The sequence below is a fragment of the Chiloscyllium plagiosum genome, chromosome 42 (assembly GCF_004010195.1).
Source record: "Chiloscyllium plagiosum isolate BGI_BamShark_2017 chromosome 42, ASM401019v2, whole genome shotgun sequence".
NCBI classification, from domain to species: Eukaryota; Metazoa; Chordata; class Chondrichthyes; order Orectolobiformes; family Hemiscylliidae; genus Chiloscyllium; species Chiloscyllium plagiosum.
In genome coordinates, this window is record NC_057751.1 from 4749641 (window position 1) to 4762515 (window position 12875).

The following is a 12875-nucleotide window of genomic DNA, read 5'->3' on the forward strand; positions in this document are numbered from 1 at the left end:
ATGTCTTTTAAATGGCGTCACTGTACCACTCATCCACCACTTTCTGTGGAAGTTTATTCCACGCATCAACCACTCTCTGTGTAAAAAAAATTGCCCCCATGTCTTTTTTAAAACTTTCTCCCCTCACCTTAAAAATACATCTCGTCTTGAAATCCCCCACCCTTGGAAAAGACCCCCCACCCGCCATTAACTCCATCTATACCTCATTATTTTGTAAATGCCTATAAGGTCACCCCTCAACCTGCTACACTCCAGTGACAAACATCCCAGCTTACCCAGCCTTTCTTTATAACTCAAACTTTCCATACCCTTCCCTTTTCAATCAATACCAACTTTCCATTTGCCCTCACTATGATCTGTTGAACTTCAATATTAGCTTTTTGTGATTTGTGCACACAGACCTCCAAATTCCTCTATGATGCAGCTTTCCAATAGTCTTTCCCACGGTGGCTTAGTGGTTAGCACTGCTGCCTCACAGCATCAGGGTCCCAAGTTTGAATCCAGCCTCGTGTGAGTGTCTGTGTGGAGTTTGCCCTTTCTCCCTGTGTCTGCGTGGCTTTCCTCAGGGTACTCTGGTTTCCTCCCACTGTCCAAAGATGTGCAGGTCTGGTGAATTGACCATTGTAAATTGCCTGTAGTATTAGGTGCATTAGTCAGAGGGGAATGGTTCTGGGTGGGTTACTCTTCGGAGGGTGTCGGTGTGGACTTGTTGGGCCAAAGGGCCTGTTTCCACACTCGAGGGAATCTAATTTCAATAATATTCATTCCTCCATTCTTCCTGCCAGCACATTACCTCATATTTCCCCACATTATATTCCACCTACAAAGCTTTTTTTAACCACTCACTAACCTGTCCATATCTGAAATTCATGTCTTATCCTGACTCTCTGTCTTCTAGTAGTTGGCCAATCCCCTGTCCATGCCAATGTACTGCCCCATCACAACAGGGTCTCATTTTACAAAGTAGCCTTGTGTGTGGTCACTTATTCAAAGGTTTTTGGAAATCCAAATATATTTCATCCACTGTTTCCCCTTTATATACCATGCACTGTGCCTTACCCAAACAATTGGAATACATTTCTATGCATTACACAACAGATGGGAGACAGTGAGGACTGCAGATGCTGGAGATCAGAGCTGAAAATGTGTTGCTGGAAAAGCGCAGCAGGTCAGGCAGCATCCAAGGAGCAGGAGAATCGATGTTTCGGGCATGAGAAGAAGGGCTCACGCCCAAAATGTCGATTCTCCTGCTCCTTGGATGCTGCCTGACCTGCTGCGGTTTTCCAGCATTACACAACAGATACCCAGGAGTGAGTTAGAAACTGGATTCTAATTGAGGAGTTCAGTTTGTTTACATTTGGAATAACAGCTACCTGGAAGTGAGTTGTAGGTTGGAATCAAATCATGGTGTTCAGATGATTCATACATATAATAGCAGATACCCGGGAGTCAGCTACAGACTGGAATATATTAAAGGCATTCAGGGTGATTTATAGAATAACAGATATCTGGGAGGGAGTTACAGACTGCGGGGGTTCAGGAGATCTGTATATAGAATAACTCGGGACGGAGTTACAGACTGGAATCTTATCGAGAGGTACCGTTGATTTATATATTGAATAACAGATGCCCTGCATTGAGAGAATTTAATCGAGGGGTTTGAGCAGGTTATATATAGAATAAGAGATACCCAGGAGTGAGTTACAGGCTGACATCTGTCCCTGCCTCCTCCAGCCCCTTCTCCCTGCAATACCCTGAAGCATTGGCCCCTTTTTCCGACAGCCCGTCTCTCCCAGGTGCCCTGTATTCCCCGAGGGGAACGACAGAAGAGGTGATCACAGCTTCTCTCTCCCTCTGCAGAACTACATGTTGGATAGTTTTCTCCACCTGACTCTCTCTCACACACAGGCACAGCAGCAATGCTCAGTGTTCAAGCTGCCAGTCAAAGAGCTGATGCTGGAGTTGCCCAGTGCAGAGAGCAGGATGGATATATGCCAGTGCCTATAGCTGTCTCAGGTGCAACAGGACAGGGTCCCCCAGCTCCTGTTTAGGGCAGGGCTGGGACTGTACCTGCCTCCCTCCCACCTGATGCCTGCCTCTCATTCTCCTTCTATAAAAAGCTCACCCATTCCAAACGTGCATCTCCCTCCCTCCCACTTATCCTCGATTTCCAAAACTGAAACCTGTGGAGGTAGTGAGTTTGACAGACAGACACACACACACACACATGGCTTTCACGCCGTTTCGCATCCAGGACATCCTGTCGCTGGAGGAGACTTCGCCAGGCAGCCTTCCTCGAGAGTTGCCAGGGGGGAGGGAGGAGACAGGACAGAGCAGCGGGTCTGCCTCTGCAGCACAGTTCCAGCCCAGCTCCCAGAACCGCCCGGAGCTGGGAGTCCCAACTCAGCCTCTGGGGAGGACAGGTAGGTGAGGCACGGGGTAAGGGGAGGGGGATAGGGATACTGTGCTCACAGCTCAGGGAGCATCGCTCCTCTACTCTCCCCCCACCCACCAACCAAACTCCCCAGCCCCAGCTCCGTCCATAACACGGTGAGGTTTGGTTTTGCCGCTCCCTGGCATCCCTGAGGTTTGTCCCGGAGCCGCTCGGATAGGGTCAGGTCCCCAGTCCCGCCTCTGTTAAAATGTATTGGTGCGGAGTCCGTGACTGAGCCAGGGCTGGGGCTGAGGGGGACCAGAGGGTATAAACTCAGAGTAACGGGTCTCCCATTTCAGACAGAAAGGAGGAACGTTTGTGTCTTCTCTCTCGAGGGAAGTGAAACAATGAAATTCATTACCGCAGAGAGTTGTAAGGATTGCACTGTTCAGTATCTCCAAGGCGGAGACAGAGAGTTTTAATCAGTCAGGCTGGAGAAGGATGTTGCCTGGGTTGGAGGGTTTGAGCTGTAGGGAGAGGCTGAACAGGCTGGGGCTGTTTTCCCTGGAGAGTCGGAGGCTGAGGGGTCACCTTATAGAGGTTTATAAAATTATGAGGGGCACGGATAGGATAAATAGACCAAGTCTTTTCCCTGGGGTGGGGGAGTCCAGAACTAGAGGGCATAGAGGGGAAAGTTTTACAAAGGACCTAAGGGGCAACTGAGAGGGTGGTACTTGTATGGAATGAGCTGCCAGAGGAAGTGGTGGAGTCTGGTACAATTACAGCATTTAAAAGGCATCTGGATGGGTATATGAATAGGAAGGGTTTACAGGGATATGGTCCAAGGGCTGGCAAATGGGACAGTTTAGTTTGGGAAAGCTGGTCAGCATGGAGGAGTTGGATGAAGGCTCTGTTTCTGGGCTGTGTGACTCTCAGTCCAGAAGAAGCAGTAAGAAGGGAGGCAGCTCTGATGACAAGATCTCAGCTGCTGAGATCCTCACCTTCACTGTAACCCTCATGCTGTGGGAGGCAGGATGGTGTGAGGTTGTTTGCTTCTGTCTGAAAATAAGGGCTGAGCCATTCACAGCAGCCAGCAGGACGGAGAATGGTTCAATCTGATCTCCAAGAGCTGCTGAGCTCTCTCTCTGCCAAAAAGTGCAGAACGCAGAGGCTCTGGCGAAGACGGAGATGCTGAGGTTCTGGTGACACAAGGGGGCAGGATAGGACTGACTGGCTGAGCAGACCGCCGGGGGGGGGGGGGTGCTGAATGGCCTCTCCATGCTCCAAGAGGCAATGCTGCCATCTGAGGGGGACGGGCCAAGCTGTGCAGTGTCCATTTGCTCAAGCTGGGAACCAAGTGGAGCCAGGCTGCACAGTAAGACTGCACTGAATGTGCTGCAGAGTGGGTCATTGTGGCTATGAATCCTGGCACAGGGTGCCAGCCTGGGACTGAAGTTTGCCATATCCTCAGCCCAGAGCCAGCAGGTCTACATTGACAGAATGGACTCCTTCTGGGCTATGTACCCAATGGTTTGAGAAACTATTGGGAATATTCCTACCGAAATGCTTCGATTGACAGTGTGTTGTGCAGGGTGGAGCTCCAGCTGCTGGCATCTCCTCTGGAGGAACGTGGGCTCCCTCTGACTGGGGATGTCATTGTCCCCCTCTCAGACCACACTGAGCCTCTCTTGCTGTTACACCAGTGCATTCCCAGGTGTCCGTGAGATTCTGCACCAAGCCCACACCACCCAGTGAGAATATCTCAGCCAAGTTTGACTGCAATCCAGCAGGGGAACACAACATAAACCATGTTCACTCTCCTCACACTACCCCACACTCAAATTGCAGTACACTAACCTTGTGTTTGGATAGGAACCAGAATGTTCACAATGTGTGTGACTGACCAGCCAAAGGCCAGAGAGGGGCAGGGCTGACACAAGGACGAAAGACAACTGAGAGGGCACAAACAACCAATACATGTGGATATAAAGGGAGGATCTGAGGTATAGAAGACGTGAGCATGTGGAGATGAGGTACGTGAATGGGTGAGCGTGTGGAGATGGGGTACGTGAATGGGTGAGTGTGTGGAGATGAGGTACGTGAATGGGTGAGCATGTGGAGATGGGATGTGTGGCTATGATAAGAGAGGAGCTGCTATCTGGTAATGGGAGGCAGTGAGATGTTGATGCCATTGGATTTCTCTTTTTAAGCCAGCCACATCCTTGACTTTGGGATTTGCGTCAATTCCTAATGTCTCTGTTTTTATTGGGGCCCCAGCAGATTCCACCGAGTTGAGCAGTGCCAGCAGTCAGAGGACCATGGTCACAGCCAGGGCTCGGAGAAGCCCCAGGAAGAAGCGTTCCCGAGCTGCTTTCTCACATTCCCAGGTTCTCGAATTGGAAAGGAGGTTCGACACTCAGAGGTACCTGTCAGCCCCAGAGAGGGCCAACCTGGCCACTGCCCTGAAGCTAACAGAAACCCAGGTGAAAATCTGGTTCCAGAACCGCAGGTACAAGACCAAAAGGAAGATGCTGGCTGCCAGGCAGAACTGTGCTGGAGTGAAGGAGCAGGCAGCATCAATAGAAGGGAGCTCCCAAGTACCTGTCCAATCTCCATACCCATGTTACCACTATTACCCTTATTTCTACTGCCTGGCGTCTGTCCCAGCTACAGTCTGCTGACCTCCTGATGGCCAAAAGCCTGAAGAGACTCTGCACTTTATTTATTTCATCAGTGGTGGCTGGAAACAGTTTTTCAACCTTTGCAGGCAAATGGGTGTAAAAGCCCCCCTTGCCCTGGCCCATGCCACTCACCTCTCTGTTGGTTTCAAGATGAATAAAACTGTAATTCAATATTTTCTCTGCTACTTTTATAAAATAAATCAATTTTTTTTTGTAGTCATTCTTGTCCCAGTGTGTTTGATTGTAATGCCTTCAGGCACCCACTGAAACATCAAGGGCTCTTTAACAATTCTTTCATGGCCTGCAGGGGGGGCTCATCACAGGTCTTGATCAAGACCCAGACCAAGAGCCGTAGTGACTGCACAGATCGTCACATCCAGGACAGATAGCTGTCTGTCCCCTGTAACCAACGGCGTGATGCTGAACCAGACCAGATCTTGGACAATAATGTGTACAAGACAGCAAACTGATTGAATTAAGGGGTTTAGATGGCTCATATATAGAATAACAGATACCTGGGAGGGACTTACAGACTGGAATCTAATGGAGTGGTTCAGATGGTTTATATATTGAACAGATTCCTGTGAGTGTTCTGTATATGGAATTTAAACTCCTGGTGTGGTTGGTTTTAGTGTACCAGCTGAGTTGAAATTCTTGTGTTAATTCTATTTCATGGAGTGTTCTTGGGAATTGCAAGTTCCAGACTTCAAATCTGATGATATTCTGTCTGTACCAGCTTGTTGTCTTCTATATCAGGAGCCTGGTCACTCAGATGAAGCTGCTGAGCATTTCCAATAGAAATTGTGACTTCATTGGAGTAAGGTAGAGAAGTGAGTGGGGGATTCACAAACAGGTGAATAAAAATGTGCAGCTCCCAGGTCTACACCCCAGTTATTCACATCACAAAAGACTGATTTCTCAGAAGTCTCAAAGGTGACACCTGAATTCATCAAACAGCTCAAAGGGCCAAGAGTGGCTCACACAAAATAACTTTGTTTCCCTTAAATATCCCAGGAAGCATCCCATCACACCGACAAATCAGCCAATCCCATCTTCACAAATCACAACACTGCTGTTGTGCAGAAGGAGACCATTCAGCCCATCATGTCTGTGGCAGGCACTGAATGAGCATCATCACACAATGCTCTTCTCATCACTTTCCCCACCATTTCTGTTTTCATCATTGCCAGTTGCCCTCCAGAATGTTCCACTTTCCCGACAGGGAGTATGTTCAAGACCCACGGACCAAGGTGTGGGCTGAACTATGCTGATCTCTCTGGGTGAGCTCATCAAGGTAGTTAACTGAGAAATGTACTGTCACATGGAGGGTCACTGAGGAACAAAAGGGCAGCTCAGGGGACATGGTGTCGGAGAAGGAGTATAGAGGTTGTTTCCCCTTATGGGAGAGTTTAGGACCAGAGGCATCATCTCAGAATAAGGGGGTCACACAGTTAAGACAGAGATGAGGAGCAACTTCTGGTCTAAGAAGAGAGTGAATCTGTGGAATCCTTTACAACAGTGGGTTGTTGAGGCTGGGTCACTGAGTACATCCAAAGCTGAAAGAGATTTTTACTCAGGAAGGGAATCGAGGGTTATGGTGACAGGGCAGGGAAGTGGAGTCGACGATGATCAGATCAGCCACAAGCTGACTGAATGAGGGAGCAAACTCCAATGACTGATTTCAGCTCCTCTGTCTTCTAGTCTAACTGAGGGGGAACTAGATAAACAAGTAAGGAAGAGAGGTATCAGAAGAAATGCTGACAGTGTGTGAAACAAAGTCAATGGCAGACTTCCATAGAACCATCCCTTTTAAAGACTGTCCCGAGTGCTTACGGCCAATCAGCTCCTTGAGAAGGTCACTCGCTGATCGAAAGGGGAGAGCACACATCCCAGCAGGAATCAGTCAGGCTGAATGGCTTGTAGCTGCCTTGAAAGGCTGTTGTCACTTTATCTGGACAAGCAGTGAGCGAGTCCTTGCTGACTGAGTGCCTTCAATGTGAGATGAGGCAGACTGCACACTGATAAGTTGTTCAAATAGTTGTTGGAGCTCTCCAGAAGAGATTCACCTGACCTTGTACTGCCTGGTACCATTACAGCACAAGGGGCAGTGAACACCAAGAGAGACAAACGGCAGCTGGGGAGGTGGGGGAAGGAGGGAGGGAGGGCGGGTGTGTCTATGTCTGTGTCTGTGTCTGTGTGCGTGTGTGTGTGGTGGGGGGGGGGGGTTGATATTTAACAGAATGCCACTGGGGCCAAAATGGAAAGAGCCATGATTCAGGAGTTAATAACAGCAGCTTCTCAATCTTGTTCAATGAGCCAGACAGTGATCTCCCAAGACCTGTCCAAACAAACAGACAAGACTCCACTCTGTTAAGGCCTATTACCAGCAAATAGTGTCTCAAAGTAAACAAGGTTGATGTGCTAACCAGAACTCAGTCCATCACCACAATAGTCCATTAGTCTGTTATCACCAATCGATTGAGAAAATACATCAGGAGATGTTCAGCCAAGCTCACAGAAAGCTTATAAATTATAGTGGGTGGGGGAAAAGGAACACTCATTTAGATGTCAGACCGCCTCACTCTGGTGGCAAGTGGCACTGCAACTGGCATCCTCAAACTGCACTGTCACAGACAGAACAACAATGGCATGGCAACCATTTTTCACAAAGACACGATGCCCCAAGTGCTTCACAAGCCAATCAACACCTTGAGCACAACCATGGTTGCCAACTCCAGCTTACAAGATCCCATGAACCATCGGGAATCAGTCACTTGCTTCAGTGATGTCAATTGGTAGATGGAGATTGGCCAGCAGGGACTCCATCACCCCCCAAAACTCAGCTTCAGTGCCCCTGAGCTTTCCCCTCGCCCTTCAGGGTCAGTGAGCCCAACAACTGGCCACTCGATCAAGTCTCAAAGTATCCACAGAAAGATCCTTGTGTTTTGCTGGAATCCAGTCCTCCAGTACCTTTCTGCCACACAGGAGCCTTGGACAAAGCTCCACATTCTTCCAAAGAAAGGAATCACTCCCAGTGTGTTGTCACAGCACCTCTTGCCAACCAGGCAGAAAATGTTGAGTGCGGGTGATGACATTTTAAAAATTAGCCCAGTCTCTGGAAAGCTCAACACGGACGTGACAAGAACTGTGTGTTTGCAGAGCAACAAACCTGCTGGCAATACAAGGAACCTCTTCCTGATAAATGCACACAGCCAGACAGGTTTATTCCAGAACAGATCCAACACAGACACAAACCCTCTTTAGGCCGTCCCACTTCTTGGGAAAAAAAATCTACCCAATCTACCTCCACATGCCAACTTATCGCCCATCAACCTACAAACTAGCTCTTCTCAAGGCCAAGTCACACAACCTTTGGAAGGTTTGGATGGAATTTAATTGTCTGCCAGCACCTTCCCACTTGAGAGAGTGAGAGAGTGAGCAAGAGAGAGAGGGAGCGCACGAGCGTGTGTGTGTGTGTGTGTGTTTAGAAATTATCCCTTGACCCCCTCTTTGCCCATTCTTGTGCTCATGATTGAACTCTGGACTGGCCATTTGGCAAACCTGACAATTACTCACTAAACAGCTCCTTATTCTGAATGTCTCTGACACTCTCCCTTGAACATTCTCCACTCACAGCAAGACAATTTCAGTTTCTCCAATCTCTCCAAACAACAAGGAAAATTTGAGCGGGGCAGGCCACTCAGCTTCTCCAGCCTACTCCACCATTCAAAGTGATCATGACTGATCCTCAATTCACTCCCCTCTATCCCCATAACTTGCTGAAAAGTTCAACATCTTTATCTTGAATGAGGCAAGCCAAGACTTTCACTGATTAACATGGGTTTTTTGTAAATCTATAATTTAGCATAAACAACAGTCTTCACCTTTCCTTTCTTGAATCTTTCCTTGTCCAGAAGCCAACTCTTAAATAGGAAGTCCCACAAACTTCCTCTTTCTCATCTTTGAAGCTGTCCTGGGTGATTCTGAAAGGAGTGTGCTGTTCTGGCACTGACACTTTCTGAGTGAAGAAATTTCTCTCCCTTTCTATCCAAAACAGTCTCCCCTCCATTTTAAGATAGTGACCCCTCGCCAGAATCAAGTCGTCTAACATGCACTCTGCCAGGGTAACATGATCACTGCAGCCACTTTGTCTAACCCTGTCAACATCTTCTGTGTTACAAAGAGGATAGGTGATGGCCTCATGGTATATTGCAAGATCATTAACCCATAGATCCAATTCATGTTCTGGGGACCTGGGTTCAAATCTCACCATCTTGTTGGAATTTGATTTCAATAATAATCGGGATATAAGATTACAATGATGATCATCAATCCATAGCCATATACCAGCAAAAACTCATCCAGTTCACAAATATCCCTTAAGCAAGGAAATCTGCCATCCTTACCTAGTCTGGCCTACATGTGACTCCAGATCCACAGCAATGTGGTTGACTTTTAACTATCTGCTGGGCAACGAGCATTGGGCAACCAATGTTAGCCTAGCCAGTAATACTCACAGCACATGAATAAAAATAAGTTTTACATTCTTTTAAACTCTCATGAATTATTGGCACAGTAGACCAATGTCTGTTCATAGAACAAACCTGATATCCCAGTCGTCAGTCTGGTGAACCTCTGCAACACCCCATCCATGACATGTATACTTATTCTTAGGCAAGGAGATCAAGACTGTACACAATACTCCATGTGTGGTGTTGCCAGAGCCCTGTACAGCTGCAGTAATACCTCCTTGACACTGGACTCAGACTGTAACAAGGAAGGACAACATACTATCACCTTCCAAACTGCTTGCTGAACCTGCATGCTTTCTTTCAGTAGCAAGTGTACAAGGATACCCAGATCCTTTGGAACATCAATATTTTCTTATCTTTCAATATTTGACAAATAACTTGTCTGTATTTTTTTTTCCTCTCGAAGAGGACTTGCCACTCATCAGCCGTGCACGTGCCCACTCACTCAACATCTCTAAATCACCATGAAGGTCATTTACACCCTCCTCACCACTCACATTTCACTTCATCTTGTGTTTTTTAGCAAACGTGGAAATAACACACTTGTTTTCCTCATCCAAATCGAGGCATCCTGAGTCCCTGTCCTCCAGCTAAGTCCAGACCTTTTGAATTTTATCAGCCTTCAAAGGCCCTTCTACCTTTTGTTGCACAGGCCGCTGATAGATGGGTGGGTACAGCAAGTCACACTGAAGCAACAAAGTCTGATTTTAACACAAGAACCTCTCAGGAGGGCAACTGGAGCCAAAATGTTAACTCTGTTTTCCTTCCCAAAGCTGCTGCCAGATCTGCTGAGATTTTCCACCAATTTTTATTTGTGTTTCCTATCTTACCATACCAGGTCTGAGAGGTGGCCAGTCATGGGAGAGGTGTGGAAGAGGCATTCAGTCACTTTAGATTAGATTACTTACAGTGTGGAAACAGGCCCTTCTGCCCAACAAGTCCACACCGACCCGCCGAAGCGCAACCCACCCATACCCCTACATTTACCCCTTACCTAACACTACGGGCAATTTAGCATGGCCAATTCACCTGACCTGCACATCTTTGGACTGTGGGAGGAAACCGGAGCACCCGGAGGAAACCCACGCAGACACGGGGAGAATGTGCAAACTCCACACAGTCAGTCGCCTGAGGCGGGAATTGAACCCTGGTCTCTGGTGCTGTGAGGCAGCAGTGCTAACCACTGTGCCACCGTGCCGCCCACTTGCTGCATAAATTTGTGATTGGGATCAGAGATGAACCATTGAACGATAAAATGTTGTTCCACTGACCCCAACGAGCTAAGACAAAAAGAACAATTTCTAGCCCAAAATTCAAACTTGGACGGATCAGAAATGGGCAGAAATCCAAGGAATTCTACATGTGGTGGATTGCCCAAACTAAGGCTTCCCAGAAAACTATCACCACTCAGACAATCCAGAGTAGACTGAGATGTGGACTTTGCCACACAGTAAGTTAGAGAAAGAGAGGATGCCAGGATGTGATGTCCACCAACGATCCCTCAGACAGCAAACAAACCAACCAAGGGGTTACAATTATAAGGAGAGATGGGCACATTTACATGCAAAACTAAATAAGGAAAGCAAGGCTAGGCCAGATTCCCTGATCAGTGGATCGCCATTAGGGAGTCACACACAGGCCTGTGAACTAAACTCCCTGTATCACAAGTAACATGTGAACTGTTTTCAAACTGGTGATCGGCCCAGCAAGAAATAAAATGTCGTCAGCACAAATAAAAGCCTTAAATTTTTCACAAAGGCAGTTCAAAACTCCTTGATACCATCAAGTGATTCAGTCAATTCTCAATTTTGCATTTGTCGTTCTGACTACTGCCTGCTTTTCCTGGAAGAAAAGACTTATAAAACATTCAGAAATCAAAATTCCTTCATGGAAAGTCTTGAGAATTTGTACAATAGAAACGAGAACTGATAACAAATAGTTTTCCAAAAAGATTTAAAGCAGATGAGGAGAAACATCAGATGAGGAGAAATGAGAGAACTGCATGGGATGATCACAGCTGAAAGCTTTCAGGGATAGAATGACTGTCCAGAGAGATGACATGTGGATTTAAAAAGAATCTCAGGAAGACACTGCAGAGATAAGAGTGCACAGGCTTAATCGTGACAGGAAATTTCAGTATTAGTGGACTGACAGCTAGATGACATTGTACCAATCTACCAAGAGCAGTCCACATCCAGTGGTCAATGTAACAGTCACAGCGAGAAAAATAACAAAACCCAATCTGTCAGAAAGCTGAACAATGTTGAGATTCCAAAGACACAAGAATAAACAGACAGAATTTCCAAAGGGAAAATTAAGCTCGATCAGCCTTGTGAAAATTTCTTTCAAGACCTAAAAGGTAGCAGGAGAGGGAGTTAGTACGTTTTTGAAAGGCCTTTGGTTAAGTCATTGCAGAGTCCACAATTGAAGAAAGACAGTGAATATGGAGTTGGGAGGCAAGGGACAGAACCTCAGCAACCCAATCAAAGGGAATGACAAACAGCAGAGGTCTTGTACATACTGGCACCAACTGGGAAATGGTGTTCCCACAAGCAGCACTGCTTGGATTGCTAATCTTCACTATTTCCAATCACAATTTACACTCTGGACTGAACAAGGAACTTCTCAGTTTGCAAGCACAGGATTTGAGAGGGTCATAAACACAAAATGGGCTTGCACTAAACAGTAACAAAGGCAAAGTTGTGGAGTGAGCATCTAACTGACAAGTGAAAGTGAACCTCGGCAGTGAGAGGTTTGATATTTTGGCAACAGCACCATTGTGAAAATGTGAAACAGTGGTAAGATGGCAGGGAAGGATCTTTGAAAGTTAATGTTACGTTTCTGAGAACTTCCTTCCTAGAACTGAATATTTCAGCAACAATGATTGATTTGTAACCATTAGCAGCCTTCAATTATGTGTTTTCAGATCTTCATGGGGTTAAAAGACAGATCATAGAGATATACAATATTAGTTAATTGTGAACACTCAAAGTTTGTTACTACATTCTGGAACAGCAATGTATTCTAACTTCAGAAACGTGAGGAGTGTTCTAACTTAGGGTTTGATCATGGTGAAACCCATTAAACTGGAGGTCCAAACGTGACCTCACAGAACAAGTATGACCTTCACACTGCACATCACAGGGAGATCAACCATCACAACAGGTTTGTCAACTGGTTTAGTCTGAGGCATGAGGCTGCCCGAGTAAACACTGGGGAGTCAAGGTCACTGCACTGAGTGTGCCTCTGGGTTCATCTGTCTCGGACTGAATGTAATCAGAGAGGAGT

The 12875-nt window shown here is 46.8% G+C and overlaps 2 protein-coding genes across 4 annotated transcripts in view; one reads left to right on the forward strand and one right to left on the reverse strand.

Moving 5' to 3' along the window:
- Positions 1-12875, reverse strand: part of LOC122543043 (mitoferrin-1-like) — an 84195-nt gene that overhangs the window by 23422 nt on the left and 47898 nt on the right. The gene's annotated exons all lie outside the window — the stretch shown is intronic.
- On the forward strand, positions 2161-5257 carry nkx3-1 (NK3 homeobox 1). 2 transcript variants are annotated; one of them, XM_043681242.1, is made up of 2 exons: positions 2161-2423; positions 4652-5257. In XM_043681242.1, the coding sequence occupies exons 1-2, from the start codon at positions 2228-2230 to the stop codon at positions 5053-5055; spliced, it is 600 nt and encodes a 199-aa protein (XP_043537177.1). In that variant the 5' UTR covers positions 2161-2227; the 3' UTR covers positions 5056-5257. The 2 variants fall into 2 exon arrangements, with proteins under 2 accessions (XP_043537177.1, XP_043537178.1); XM_043681243.1 differs by having other exon boundaries at positions 4655-5257.